The following is a 14,714-nucleotide window of genomic DNA, read 5'->3' as shown; positions in this document are numbered from 1 at the left end:
ATATTTTTTTAATTTATTTATTTTTAGCAGTATATTTTACACCTGTCAGAAAATTACTCTGTTGATCCCAAAAGTCCAAATGTGAAAGAGAAAAAGAAACTGGCAGAACACACCATAAACTGAGACACTAATGCTTTTAGTGTAATCACCCAAACACATAACTGGGTGTGATAGCTAAACCCATTCTGCCTAAATAGTTAAGGGTTCTTTTATTTCATGCTATTATACTGTATGTCTTACCAGACTAGAAGCACTGATTTTTCTCCAGACTAATCTGCATGTATATTGGGCAGATGGGGCAGTCATACTGTTGGAAACAGTTCTTAAGGAAGAACCAGAACCCCTGTGTTGCTTTATATTCACTTTATTCAAGCTTCAGTTAAAAGATTCAAATCCTTTGAAAGTATTTCTCAAATAATATTTCAACTGGACTGATTTATTTTATTTAAGCTCATCATGCTGGAAATGCAAAACTATTTCTGTTTATCAAGTAACTGGTGAAAATACACAAAGAAAGCTATTTATTGTCCTTTTCTCTCTTCCCACATCTAACTCGTCACATTCGATTTTGTCAACGAGCAAGTCACTGCACTGCTGTCAAATCTTAAAACGGCTTCTTTCTGTCGAGCTGTCAGCTGTCACTTCAGTGTCAATGGATGCAGTCCTCCTCCACCTCATTCACCCCCAGTTTTCCTCAGAGCCAGCTCATCAGAAGTCCTGTTCCACATCATATGCATGCAGACTTCCATCATACAGCGTCACCACCACCGGTGTCTAAACCCATTGTTATGTTGATTTTACTACAATGGGCTACTGATTGGTGTAGATTATCAAATAATTGCTTCATTTAATGCAGTTGCACTGCAATAACTCTTCTTTATGGTGAGCTTCCATGCCACTGATCAATAAATGCAGGCCCACTTGAACATTTCGCAGCTAAACAGCTAATCAATTGATCGAATCTCGTGCGGCCGCTCGTTTTCGCCTCAGCTAGGTAACCTTTCAAGATCCTGCAGGGTCTAGTTGAGGCAATTAATTCTACTCCCTATGACTCTTTGCAAATCACAGTCAGAGTGGAAACTGGAAACTGGCAGCACCGTGTGTTTGCATTTACAAATGGAGCTTGACACATTGAATAGCATTTGTTAATAAACCACTTGGCCTTTCTGTGTTCATGCTGATGCGAGCTCTTCGTTTGGCCACTCGTCCATATCTGCTCTCTCCTCTGATTACACACTGGTGCAAAGGTTCAGGAAGCACAATTACCCTCGTCAAATATAAATTCTCCACAAATTCAATTATCTTTGTCCACATGGCCACCCACCACCTAACCCTTGTGCTATCCTGTTCTCCTTCACTAAACTCTTCACCGATTCTTCTTTACTGCTCGAACCACTTCCTGCAAACTACATCGCATCCTCCCCTTCTCCTCTACTACACTCCATTTTTTTCTTTCTTCATCTTTGCCCTCTCAGATAGGCTTACCAGTGGAGTGGAAACACAGCAACTAATGACTCTCCAGCAGTGGAAAAACACATGAATATTTTGTGTGAAGAAGGCACAAATGTGGTGCAAAATCATATTCAAAAAATAAATGCAGAACAGAATTCACCCAGAAAAATGGCACTACTAAGAAAAAAGGGGTTTCTGTATGAAGAAAATAATTAAAGATCTCTGGTCTGCACAGTTCTGGAGGCACTTTTGTGCCGTGAAAGTTCTCCTTAAAGTATCCTTTAGTTAAATGCAATTTGAAGCAAATTACAATTCACCTGTCACCCACACTTCTTACCAATCAATTACCCTTTCAAAAAGGATTGCTCATATTACTTTCAAGTCTGTAGTGATGTTTCTTTTATAACATTTCCCTCATTTTTGAAAGGAATGGAAATACTTTGAGAAATAGAATGACTGTAATATGAACAGTATAACAGAGCAAAAACAAAAACAAAATCATATGTTTTGAAACGTCAGCGAGTGTTAGACCGATGACTAATCCACCAACTTCCAATTGAGCAGACTGCATTACAGTCAGGACCTCCAGGGATAAAAGTGCCTTCCTGTCCTGGCTGGGAAACTTCATTAAAGTGGGCTGTTTGTTGTGTGTGTGTGTATTTTACAGCTAGTAAAACGTGGAAACTTTTTACTCTCAGAAAGCAGGGCTGAGTTTAGATTTATGGTTTAGGTTTAAAGTTCAGGTTGAAAAAATGCAGCTGTGGCCAATAAAGAAGTCTAAGATAAAAGCAGGGATTTTAGAGACAAGCATCAGTTCTCATGAGTAAGACAAGTGTGTGTGTGTGTGTGTGTGTGTGTGTGTGTGTGTGTGTGTGTGTGTGTGTGTGTGTGTGTGTGTGTGTGTGTGTGTGTGTGTGTGTGTGTCTAAGATAAAACGAGAGGAGGTTTATGATCACTGTGTACCAGGAGTATCTTTCAAACACAGGCACCAGGTAATACAGTTTTCCTGCTGCCCTCCTGTGCTCTATAAAAATGATTATCACTTCTGTCATCCAGGTCTCTTTGACCCCAGTTTCCTTCCATCACCAGTTCGCATTTTCTTGTCCTCTTCTGCACATCCAACTTCATTACACCCACTTCATATTTAAACTCTTGAAAGCACATACTGTCGTTGAGCTGGATGGGACCTTTTTGTAACCCAGTAGCTTAAGTCAGTGTAATTATGCTGTCATCTTTGGCAGTTTATCCAAACAAAGCCATATAAAAGATGATGAAATGAGGTGAGCTGAGCTTTCTATATTTTTTTTCTTAATAACTAATTGGCTTAATTGGCACTAATTGCCACACTTTTAGGTGCATCATAGATGGTAAATTTCTCTCAGTGCTGCTCTTTGTAGCCTTAATGGAAACGGGGGGGGGGGGGGGGGGGGGGGCAGTCAGCGTTTCAATAACTTTATGAAATCTGCCACAAATTATGTAACATATTCAAAAATAAAACCCCACTGAGTGTTGTGCTCTTTGCGTTTTGCGTCTCTGAATAGTTAATTAGGAGACGCAACCTTCGTGGGCTCTGAAAATATGCTGCCTGCAGGGACTGCAGCTGGCAAGAGGACAGCAATGCAAAATTATGGGGCTTCAATGAAATTACATTTTATCCTAATATATTTGTGAGGTATGTGCAAATGCATTGCTTTAGGATGCCTATTGCTGATGCATCTCCGAGCTCCTCTGTTCCACTTTGTATGCACAGTTTGCATAACGCTTCTTTATTCATACATTTCCCTGTAATATACAACATCTAAAAGCCTTCCCTGCAGGGCAGGCTGTCTGGGTCCAGACATCACTTAATGCTGGCGAGAAAGCTCATGGTCAGAGAGCAGGAGGCGGTTACTGACCAACAGGGTGTAATTCTCTCAGCTGGCACCACTTTGCGGTCTCTCATTTAGACTCATATCCGGTGGATGAATTATACCTTCATTAAAAACTCTGAAACGTTTGCATGTATGAACACATACATGCTTAAATTCCAAACCTGTGACATTTATTTTCTTTCCGGCAAAGAAATTTCATATTTCTCTCAGATTAGCTTTTTTCCCACACAAGTATTTCTAGGATGTAGCGAATGGTCGAAAAAAGAGAAAATATCCAGTGAGCGTCAGTTCTCTGGGTTGAAATTACTTACTGATGCCAGAGGTCAGAGGAGAACGGCCAGACTGCTTCAAGTAGTTACTGAAATAACCACTGGTTACAACCAAGATGTGCAGAAGAGTATCTCTGAAGGGAGAAGCCAGTGTTGAAGCAGAAGGGCTACAGCAGCAGCAGACCTCACTGAGGGCCCTTCCTGTCAGACCAGAACAGAAAACTGAGGCAACAGTTGAAGACTGTTTCCAGCACCTTGTTACATCTATGCCACAAAGAATTAAGGCAGTGCCAAATAAATAATAGGTATACCAACTAAAGTATTGGGTGTCCCTGTTCTCAGACAAAAAACAGTTGTGATCTTACTTCAGTGATAAAATTATTCACGACAAAAAAAGACAATGACAAAAAAAACCCTTTTTGTTTAAGTCTTTATATACAAAAACACTATACACAGTTTGGACACAACAGTAGCTGTTTTGGGATATATAACATTGTAGTACAACTTCAAAGATGAATTATTAATGTCAAACAGAGTAAAGGTGGTTGGAGCTCATGTGAAATATCCTCTCCTCAGCCTTTGCTGCTCTGAGCACAAAGTAAATTCATTACTCTGACAGTTTATACATTACTGTATATCAGATTTATAGCATGATATTTGCTAAACTGCAGCAAATTACAATTTATTTTCACATGGTCAAGAAAAGATTACATGTTCAAGAAAAAAGGGGTGGTTTTGACTGCAGTCTGATTGTGGCTCCAGTCTGAAGTATAGATTTACATTCGGGAAGCAATAAAGGAAGCTTCAAGCACCACCAGCAGGAGACATTCTCAATGTAAACATTTTTATGAACTGGGGGAAGTAGACAGCATTACAAATAAACAGTAGCAGCCCAGGAAAAACAAGTGCCACTATGGCTGTCAAGAGAAATAGAGAAATACCTTCTGAAATGCAGTCTAACTATTATTACGTTTTCCACGATCACTATTAACACTGGGAAATGTGGGGTAGGCTTGCAGCTTCTTTGGGTAACGTGACTGTTTATTTTACAGCTGCCGTACAGATGAGATGAAACAGATGGCACCCATCAACGTTTTTAGATGATTCGTTCTGAATCCTGATGAATTAAGTGGTTATAGCTTAACACCCACATTCCTAATTTCGGATAGAAATATGGATTTTTGCACGATATAAATGCTGTTGATATTCCACGCAAGTATTTCGGTGGAAGCGGTTTCAATATTAAAAAGCCGTTCTAAAAGCGATAACACTAAGCTTTTGCCTGGAGAAGGTTTCTAAATATTCTCATTTGGTAATGCTTCATTTTAACCTCTATATTTAGCACTGATATGTACACCTATCAGCCACAACATTAAAAGCTGCTAACAGGTGAAGCGAATAATACTGATCATCTTGTTATAATTCAATGTACTGCTGGGAAATATTGGACTCTGGCCTTCACAACCCACTATTGCCAGGAACCTCTCCCAGCTGAACAATGCACCCTGCAACTCAACAAAAACTAATTACAGGAACACAACGAAGAGCTCAAGACCCCGACAGGACCTTTGTGGGGTGTGTTGTAACGAGGCATCTCCAACCTGCAACCGACAGGATCTAAAGGATTTGCAGCCAATGTTCTGATGCCAGACAACACAAGACATCCCAAAAGGTCCCGTGTCAATACCCTGATGAGTCAGACCTGTTTTGGCAGCAGAAGGAGGTCCTACACATGATTAGACAGGAGGCTGTAATGTGATTGATGAGTGTATAAATTGCTAAAATTACGTACAACACACTATAATGTAGCTTTGAGTAAATGCTAAGAAATTCCAAGTTTTTAATTTATTTTGATAACAGTTAAAGCTTTTCCTAATTGGTACATAATGAGTGATAACCCTGAATAACCAGTTTAATTGTAATTTTATTTGACTGTATACAGGCTGTAAATGATTAATAACGTGGGTTAGGCTACTCAGTGTGCCCCTACCGAGGTCATCACCTTGGAGATAGTTGTGAGAGTTGTTGACCCACCCTCCCATTACGCAATTTATTAAGTTCACCTGGGCCACTCACACCTTGACACACTTGTGACCCCAATGAACCACATCTTGATTCACATCTTGGCTCATGTTACCCTACCAACACCTCCGTTGGCAGGGTAGGTTAGATAGTATGTTCAAGCTAATGTTGGAAAATGGAATTTCTCCTAAAGTCGGATTTCCAACTCAGAATGAATGCGTTGATCACAAATCCTATTTTTCCGACTTTACTACTGGAACACGCTCAACTCGGGAGTGATGCAAATCCAACTTCTGAGATAAATAGACAAGCAGTAAAGACTCTCAGGACCACCTCCAAAGACGCCTCTCATGCGAGAGATAATATATGTTTATGAACCTAGAAAAAACCAAAACATCAATTTGCCTCTAACTCAACTGGATGTATGACTTTTAATTTGTAATAAAAGCTCAAACTTCCTGGGTATTTGACTGCAGCTTTGGCTGACGGTGTATACCGTGTTCACCTGTGCTGGAGCCACACCCAGGCAGACTGTAAGGGATCAAACTCATATTTACTTCCTTTCTTCAGCTGCTAGTTTTTATTTCCAAACTAATTAGCATATGTAAACTTTACATATATAATACACTCTCTCTCTCTTTATATATAAATATCTAAAACCAAGTATGATTATTATTCCTATGTAAAGGATTTCTAGTTTGTGCAGATTAGAACTGTGGATATTTGTAGAAATAAATCCAAAACCGGATATTCCCAGAGATCATTATCTTTGTCTACGTATGAAATAGGTAGGTTATTATTAAAGACTGTGCTTGATAAATTGATTAAAAAGCACCACTTTCAGGTCAGCTGTAATCACTTCTTTATCAGTGTCTGGAGATGGTATCAAAAAATATAAAAAAAAAAAAAAAACCAACACAATTTGATTTTAAAACATTCACATAAAAGTTGTATCATATTATATTGGTAGTAAAAGTCATACCAATGTATGCACATGCTTGATATACATTCTGTACAGTACACACACATATATGTATATTCATATATATATATGAACAACAACTTAGACATCAACATGAATACTGTTGCTTCTTTTTCATTGCTATACATCTTTTCACTTTACAACCCCCGCACATTCAGAAGTGGAAACAATCAATCTGCCCTTTTCAGTTACTATTTGGAAGAATGACGAGTGTTTGTGGAGGTTGGGGCTCTATTATAAGAACACCGTCTTTTGGAGGTCAGCAAGCTCTATCTGTCAATCACTCGACAGCCAACATCTCCGCTCTTCTCGAGTAGGCATGGGACAAAGATATTACTAAAGCTCAGACAAAGATTCTGGCATTCTCGGAGAAAGAAAACACTTTTAATGGATCCTCTACATTTTTCCGAAACATGCATCTCAAGTATCTGGCAGTGCACGTAAAGTCAGCAAATCCACAAATCCCCCAAAATCCAATAGTTACCAAACCACCCGAGCCAGATTGCTAAAAAAAAAAAAAAATCACAAATCCACACACTAGATGCTTCATAGCTCCACATTTAAACAAAGGAAATCCTCTTGACTCTGTTAAATATGGCATCTATTCAACCACATGAAAGTTGAAACATTTTCCCAATGATTGACCAAAACTGTAAAATGATCTAAAATGATTCTTATTGAAATAATTACCATGGCTGGAAATTAACTTTCCAAAAAGTGGAACAAATCCATCAAATAAACCTGATTCATGGTTAAAAAAAACATGTAATGACACTAGGTAATTTTGCTGGATTCAAGATGCATGTTAAAGCTAGATGTAAAGATATAATCACAAAAGTCACAAAGCACTCATGTCAACATTTCTTCTTTTTAAATGTGTTCTAAAAATAAAGTCACTTGACTAAATTGCAAAAGCATGTTCAAGGAAATGAAAATTAAAGCACTCTTTCACTCTCTGAAAGAAGAGGGCCGTTCGTTACTAGTGCTGAACCTCTCAGTGCCTGTTCTCTACGTAGTCCACCCAACAAAATGAAACCTGTAAGCCAGGGGTGTCAAACTCAAATACACAGTGGGCCAAAATTCAAAACTGTAACAAAGTCGCGGGCTAACGTTAATATTTATTGAAATATATTTATTCCTCCAGATATAAGAATGAATCTTTTCTTATGGACTCAAACACGTTTTGCTGAAAAACTGAATATGGAACAAGCAAAGCTTAATACTAAACAATATATATATTAGCTGTATAATACCAGTAGGCCAGCTCTGATAGTAATTTGGTATGGCTTCACGGGCCAAATGCAAGTAGGCTGCGGGCCAAATTTGGCCCACGGGCCAGAGTTTGACACCTATGCTGTAAGCGTTCCAACACCTACATACGATCAGGTTCCTGCTTTATCTTTGGCACCAAATAAAGAGCCAAGTAAAGCACCCCAGCCAAAAGCCTGTAATAGAACTAGTAAGAAAACAATGAGTACATCTCCTAAACAGCTAGCCCAGCACTTTGTGATTAGAGGTTCATAACCCAGCAGAGAATACATGATGATATGTTATCATCATGTATCATCAGGAAAGTGTGCTGAGGGATTAGAAGTGGCCAGAATGGGATTTGCACTTCAATATTAAAGCCTCAGGTGGCTCCCTCAGCTTTAGCAGTTTTAAATATAACACTTGTGGTTATTCTTCAGCTATGTGCACCGTCGTCTTCTGTAACTCTTAGGATACAGCGACCTCTAGTGGCAGAACTTAAAGCATGTTTTTAAAAAAAAATGAACTGCAGTATTTCTGATTCATCTCTGAGGGGAACATCTGAGCAGAGGAAACTGCCTCTCCTCTCCTGTGATCTGTGACATAGGCACTGACATCAGCATGAAACTATCCAATCAACCCCACTTCCTGTACTAGGAAGTTGCCCATATTTGGCCATTTGTCAGTTACTGACAAGGCATACCCTGGTAAGGACACAAACTCTACAGTACACTCACATTCACTACAACAGGGCTGACCAAAAACATACATACAAAAAAAAAAAAAAAGAAATACACAAAATATTTTGTGTACCAGCTGGTTCTGATACTCTACAATAAATAAATCTACTCTGAGCACAATACACGCCACTATCCTGACATTGGATATGTGCAAATGTTTTATGGGTGCCAAGAAACACACACAGATGTTATGATAGACTTAAAAGTTTCATCGGGGGCAACAGAGCTTTTTTACATAAGATATTCCGATGTGCTTCAGTAGGAAAAATGCAGGTGAAGCGAGTGTCACCTTCCTATCAATCGCTCTTCTAAAGTATGAGCGCACATCCAAGGTTTTGGAACTGGTTAACCTGAACGACACACAGCCACGTTTAAATGTTGTAAAGTACACCTGTGCTTCTCCTGCTGTGACAAGACAAAAAGTCCGCTGTGAAAAAGGTCGACTGAGTTCCAGAGTGAAGTGGACTGAGCTGAGCCTGCTGGGAGATGTGGACCAGAGAGCTTGTGGCGCTGACGTCGACGGGGCATTGAGGAGACTTAGGGCCGATGAAATCTGAAAACACAGACACAAAGGTTTATTTACAACAGAAGAAACACACAGACAGTATAATAGAAATACATGAATGTATTGTCATTTATTAGCAATTCCTACTAACACTCCGAGTAGTAACCTGCACAGTACCTGGGAATAAACTTGCATCTGAAATCACTTTTCAGATCTTGAAAAATCCTCAAACACTAAACCAACTGCTGTCGATATAAACCAAAGCTCAGTGAACACTAGGGCTGCCAATTTTCATTTGAATTTCAAACTTGTATTTTTCTTTTTTTAACAGAAACATAAATTACTCATCTGAATTCAAAGCAACCAACACACATAACAGACCGCATCTTTAACTCCAGGAGGTGGGTGTTTACAAAATGCTTTGTCAGGCTACATTGTGAGTAGTTTGTGTGATCAAAGACAGTCGGTAACAGCAGTTTGTGGTGAGTTATTTGCTGACTGTAGACACTTAATAGTAATATCTTTTTACATAGTCGAGGCATCAAATAACAGAATGAGAATGAAATGAAGACATGGCTAAGCATTAAGCTGTCAGGGCCGCATTGATCTGCGTAATCCTTGTGGTGTCGTCGGATCAAAAATGGTCCCTAGGTGAATGACAGACAAGCATATGGGAATCCCGAGGACCACAAAGCAAAAAATAGTCATGTGAGAAAAAGGATTATGTGCAGTCCTATAGAAAAACTAACCATTAAATAAGCATTTCACCATCTTAAATCATCTTTAAAAGTCATTGAACTTATCTTGATGCTTACCTAGAAGCAATAACTTGAACACTTGTTTTTCTGTATGACTTTATCAATCTGTCACATCATTGTGGAGGAATGTTATGGGATCATTGTCTTGCTGCATTGACCCAATTACACTGCCAGACAGATGGTTTCACATTTGACCCTATAATGCTAACTCAAGACCAAATTCTCACTCCTCCATCGCTGAGACGGACAGCTGGTTCAGATTCCTTTTACAAACATGTGCTGCGTATGTATCCAAACATCTATGCCACTCTGCTCCCTTGCAAAAGACAGTGTGTCCTTTGGTTTGTTCAGATGCAACTTTGGAAACCTAAGCCATGTTCTTTTAGAGGCTTCCTCTTGGAAACTATTCCAAACAAGCCATACTTTTTCAGCTTTTATCTAAAGGTACTGTCATGAACTTCAACATTTAACATGCTGAGACCTGTAGAGTCTGAGGTGTAGCTCTTGGGTCTTTTCATGTGAATCTTCATGTGAATTTCTATGAAAGATTGTGTTATTAACACACATCTGAATGCTCCACACCAGCAAACTTCTGCTTTGTTGATGATCAATTCATCAAGTGCATTTGATTTTCAGCCTGGCTGCTCCTTACCCTCTAAATTCCTAAGGAAGCAGTAATCGTGTAGATAGTTTTTCATCGGACTCTAGAAAGAAACTTATTCACATCACTGTGAGTGAGACAGATTATAATATGAACATTGTTTTATCATGTACCGTTGCTACGTTTCAGCGTGTTATCAGGCAAAAACAGTCAAACACGAGTTTCCTCTATCTTTGAGCTGCGGCTGCTGGCTTTAGAACGAAAATGGTGGTGGTGCATTTTAATCGTGCTGTTAATTGAAGTGTTTTAACAATAGATTTAAATCTTGCAGAAAAGCACAAGTCTACAGGGTTTTTTTTCCCTCTTCAAAAATATGGCACAAAGGAAAAACATTTCTGGGCATCGTAGAACAAATGACGCATTTCATTGATTTCTCAAAGGAAAATGAAAATCGTGGACCTTCCTTCAAATGTTTCCATTGTCAGACTCAAAAGAAAGGAAGCGTTCTGCTCATCTTTTTTTTTTTTAATTTCTTTACAAAACATACTTTTGGAAAGATTTCAGTTTTAACTTTGTCTTCTTAAAGCACGTGTTCTCATTCTCATCTCATTATATTGACTTTTGTAATGAATTTGCAGGTAAGGCATCCCCTCTGAGGACTTTTGCATGTGGACTATGTTTGTGCACAAGTTGCTTTTCCTCCATTTCCAGCCCGTGTACATTTTATATCAAAGTTTTCTTGTTCCTAAATGTTATCTTGACTTCTGTGGCTCACCTTTAATAGCATTTTTAAAGTCAGACAGGGAAAATTGCACCCTGGAAGCACTTTTCTTTCTCTTTTATACTCTTCTCCGTTGCATGACCTGCCCCTCAGCCCTTAAGAATTTAATAAAGTCTTGAGGCAAAAACATTGCCAGACATAATGCTGCCACTGCTGGGTTTTTTTCTTATTTTCTCTAAATTCATAAAACAAAGTATAATAAGATATGAGGAAATAACGGTGACTCAATGTCTCTGTTCTGCATGAGTTGCAGTAACATCTCTTCTCTTTCAAAAACATCAACAACTATGTAATTTCACAAGTTCAGAAAGAGGATGTAAACAAATATTGAAACATTTTGCGCTAGTTGTGTTTTTATTGAAAGGTTTATAAGTTCTTTTTGGTGGGCTCGGCACACCGATAAAATAACAAATGAGAGAGGGAACCTAACCTTTATTGTCAATTATTGCCTGAGGTAAATAAACTGGAGTCGACCCAGGAGTATATCGTGACTTTAATGTGGGACTAGAACAATATAAATATTGATCAATGTGACTAATAAACAGCAGCATTTACTGTGATAAAGCGATAATAAAGCTTCAGAGTCGGCTTAAATGGTCAATGCCATTGACCGCTTAAGTACCTGGTGAACTGTTTGCTGTCTTCATGAACCTCCATCTCTCGGCTTTTAAACTCATTCAGCTCCTTACGGATAGCAGCCTGGGGGGCAGAACACACACATACAAAGACACACACAGAAAATAACATCATTAGAAGACCAAGGCCAACTGTGCCCCCCCACCCCAATCACCTTTTCCAAGTAAGCTCATGATGCCTTTGAGCTGTTTCAATGTGAAATGTTCAGATGCTTAAGCGCTCTCATTTGGAGCTTTTAAGATGTTTACAGATAATTTCCATAAATCTGCAGAGCTACAGTCTTTGCTTCGGGGAAGTAGTCGGAACTAATAGTATATGAGTTAAAAAAATCGAGCAAATTACACAGCAGCACAAATGATTATTCTCATTCATTTTAACTTATAAAATAATGATTTTAAAGGGATTTATTGTAATGTTTGTAACCGACTCTTCCCTCAAGCCTTACATGAAAAGTTTGTTTTGTCTGTCGTCAGTAACATCAAGTACATCCATTTTTTGACCTGGTTGTGCAGGTGATGCTGTGAAGTCGGAGGTTTATTTTTAAAGCTGTTAAGGATTTAGTTAGACGTCGCTTGCTTTATTTGCCTGTCCATTCTTTTATTTGACAGTAATGAGTTTAGATTTGTGCGATCAGAAATAATTTATATGTCTCCAAGGCTGTCTGCGGTGTGACTGGTGACGGAGATTTCACTGTACAAATGTGCAAGCAGACAGTTTACTTTGGTTTGTCCATGCATCGTTTTCCCTGTTGCCCTCTGAATGTGAGAAGATATCCTAAAATTGAATATACTGGATGTGGGCTGGAAGTCTCAAGGTCTGTATTTATGTGCTGTGCAGTTCTGAACATCAACAGCAGAGGGAAACCTTGACAAACTGCACACTTTGAGGGTCTTTATTGTCTGTGAGGATATTTTGTTAAGCCATGCTAAATATTCATACAGTGCAGATGGCACATATATGCAGTTACATACTGACTTAGTGTGAGCTAGGTGAATTTCATGTATATCATCAAGCATAAACACACAGAGACGTTTAAGACCATAATATGAAACACAACTGTGTACGCAGAAGGCCGTCCTGTTGAAACTAGAAAAAAACCTGCAACAAACTAAGACCCATACATAAATGGGTTTTTGATTTTGGCCTGCACAAGCTCTGACCCCAATCCACCACCTTTGGGATGAACTGGAACAGCGACTGCAAGCCAGGAAACATTTAGTGCCTGATTTTAATAATGCTCTTACAGCCCAGTGGGTTCAAATTCCTGCAGCCAAGATCTGAAATCTTTTCTAAAGTCTTCCCAAGAAGTCGAGGCCGCTACAAAAGCAGATGGTTGTTCGCCATATATGTGTGATTGCATGTCCACATATATTTTAAGTCTCTAATCACCAAAGTAATCAACATCACAAATTCACAAAATTTTCACCCTGAATAGAAACTGTAAAGGTTTCATAAAGCCCTAATAAATTAAATTATATCAGGCATTACAAAGCAGTCTACAAGAGCAGTACCTTGTCAGCAGGAGTAAGCCGTGTCCAGGGTTTGTCAGCTCGTCTGTCATAATCCTTGGCGTCCGTTACCTCCACATATTCATTAAAACGAAGAATCCTCCTAGCAACGAGCTCTGCCACCGTCGGCCTCACGCTCAGCTACACACAGATGAGAAAGGAGGAGAAAGTAGACAGTCAGTCGAATCAAATATTAAACTTCAAAATGATCTTCCCAGTATTTTGGTTAATGTCTCAGTTCCAGCTGAGTCCACTAGATGGCCTGATCTCTCTATATAAAACAGTTTCTTTCTACTACCATGACTCATAAGGTGGGGCAAAACATATTAGTAGCTAAATATAGACGTGCTGTGTACTTTCTGTTCTCTTATGTGTGTGTGTGTGTGTGTGTGTGTGTGTGTGTGTGTGTGTGTGTGTGTGTGTGTGTGTGTGTGTGAAATTTACAGTACCTTTCTCGTGAGCCTCCTTTTAATCTCTTGCTTAGCTTCTTGTTCCTCTGCTTCATTCTTTTCTGCATGTAGAGAACCAGCAGATTGATTTCACACCTACTATGTCTGCAACAAGTTACTGCATCTAATTATATACACAAGCTATAATTTGCAATATTAAGCCAAGTGCATGGCTATGCAGCAGTGTGGCTGCCATTACGTAAACAAAAGCAAAAAGGCGAAAAAAGGGAAATTAGATTCAATCTGAACGGCAAATATTCTTGTGAAATATTCATTGAATTGCACCATATATACACACACACACACACATACACACACACACACACGCATATATATATATATATATATATAAACAGCTTGGTGAGGGGGCACTGGAGAAGTCAGTGACATCTAGTGGTCTCATCCAGGTTGAAACAGAAGTCATGCAGGATTTACGACACCTAATCCTTTCCTAGCACAACACATACACAGTGTTACTTCTCTTCCTGTGTTTAAAGGAACACATGAGAGCCTTGCATTATTTCTCATGTGCTATGATGACACTGAGGCTGTGTGCTGCAGACCGAAACGTTTTAAAGTCTGCAAATCAACCTTTCAAAAAATAAATAAAATAATTAAATCAGAGGATAAAGTTACACAGATACCCAGTAAAGCTGTTGCTCTTGCTCTTGACACTTTTACATTACATTACATTACATTATACACACAGTATTATATAATTTTACCAAATCTATTTGTAGATAAATTCTTGCCCACAAAGGGATGAACACCAGAAACAATATATCGGAACTTCCTTACCGCTGTTATGTATGTGGATATAACCACTACACGTATGGACTATGTGTATATCTGTTCTATTGACTGGGAATACAGGCATTCTTTTCACCTACAA

The 14,714-nt window shown here is 38.9% G+C and overlaps 1 protein-coding gene across 5 annotated transcripts in view; it reads right to left on the bottom strand.

The window, feature by feature from the left end:
• Positions 1–4,008: 4,008 nt before the first annotated feature.
• The window catches only part of phactr2 (phosphatase and actin regulator 2), a 45,573-nt gene continuing 34,867 nt past the window's right edge, over positions 4,009–14,714 (bottom strand). For all 5 annotated transcript variants that reach the window (XM_026190329.2, XM_026190332.2, XM_026190331.2 and 2 more), the window contains 4 exons: positions 13,823–13,884; positions 13,377–13,514; positions 11,852–11,928; positions 4,009–9,137 (listed from right to left, as the gene is read on the bottom strand). In XM_026190329.2, coding sequence (XP_026046114.1) covers positions 9,122–9,137; positions 11,852–11,928; positions 13,377–13,514; positions 13,823–13,884 — 293 coding nt within the window. In that variant the 3' untranslated portion in view covers positions 4,009–9,121. The remainder of the gene's footprint in view (positions 9,138–11,851; positions 11,929–13,376; positions 13,515–13,822; positions 13,885–14,714) is intronic.

Source organism: Astatotilapia calliptera, chromosome 13 (genome assembly GCF_964374335.1).
Source record: "Astatotilapia calliptera chromosome 13, fAstCal68.1, whole genome shotgun sequence".
Lineage (NCBI taxonomy): Eukaryota > Metazoa > Chordata > Actinopteri > Cichliformes > Cichlidae > Astatotilapia > Astatotilapia calliptera.
This window is presented reverse-complemented; position numbering and strand designations above follow the sequence as displayed.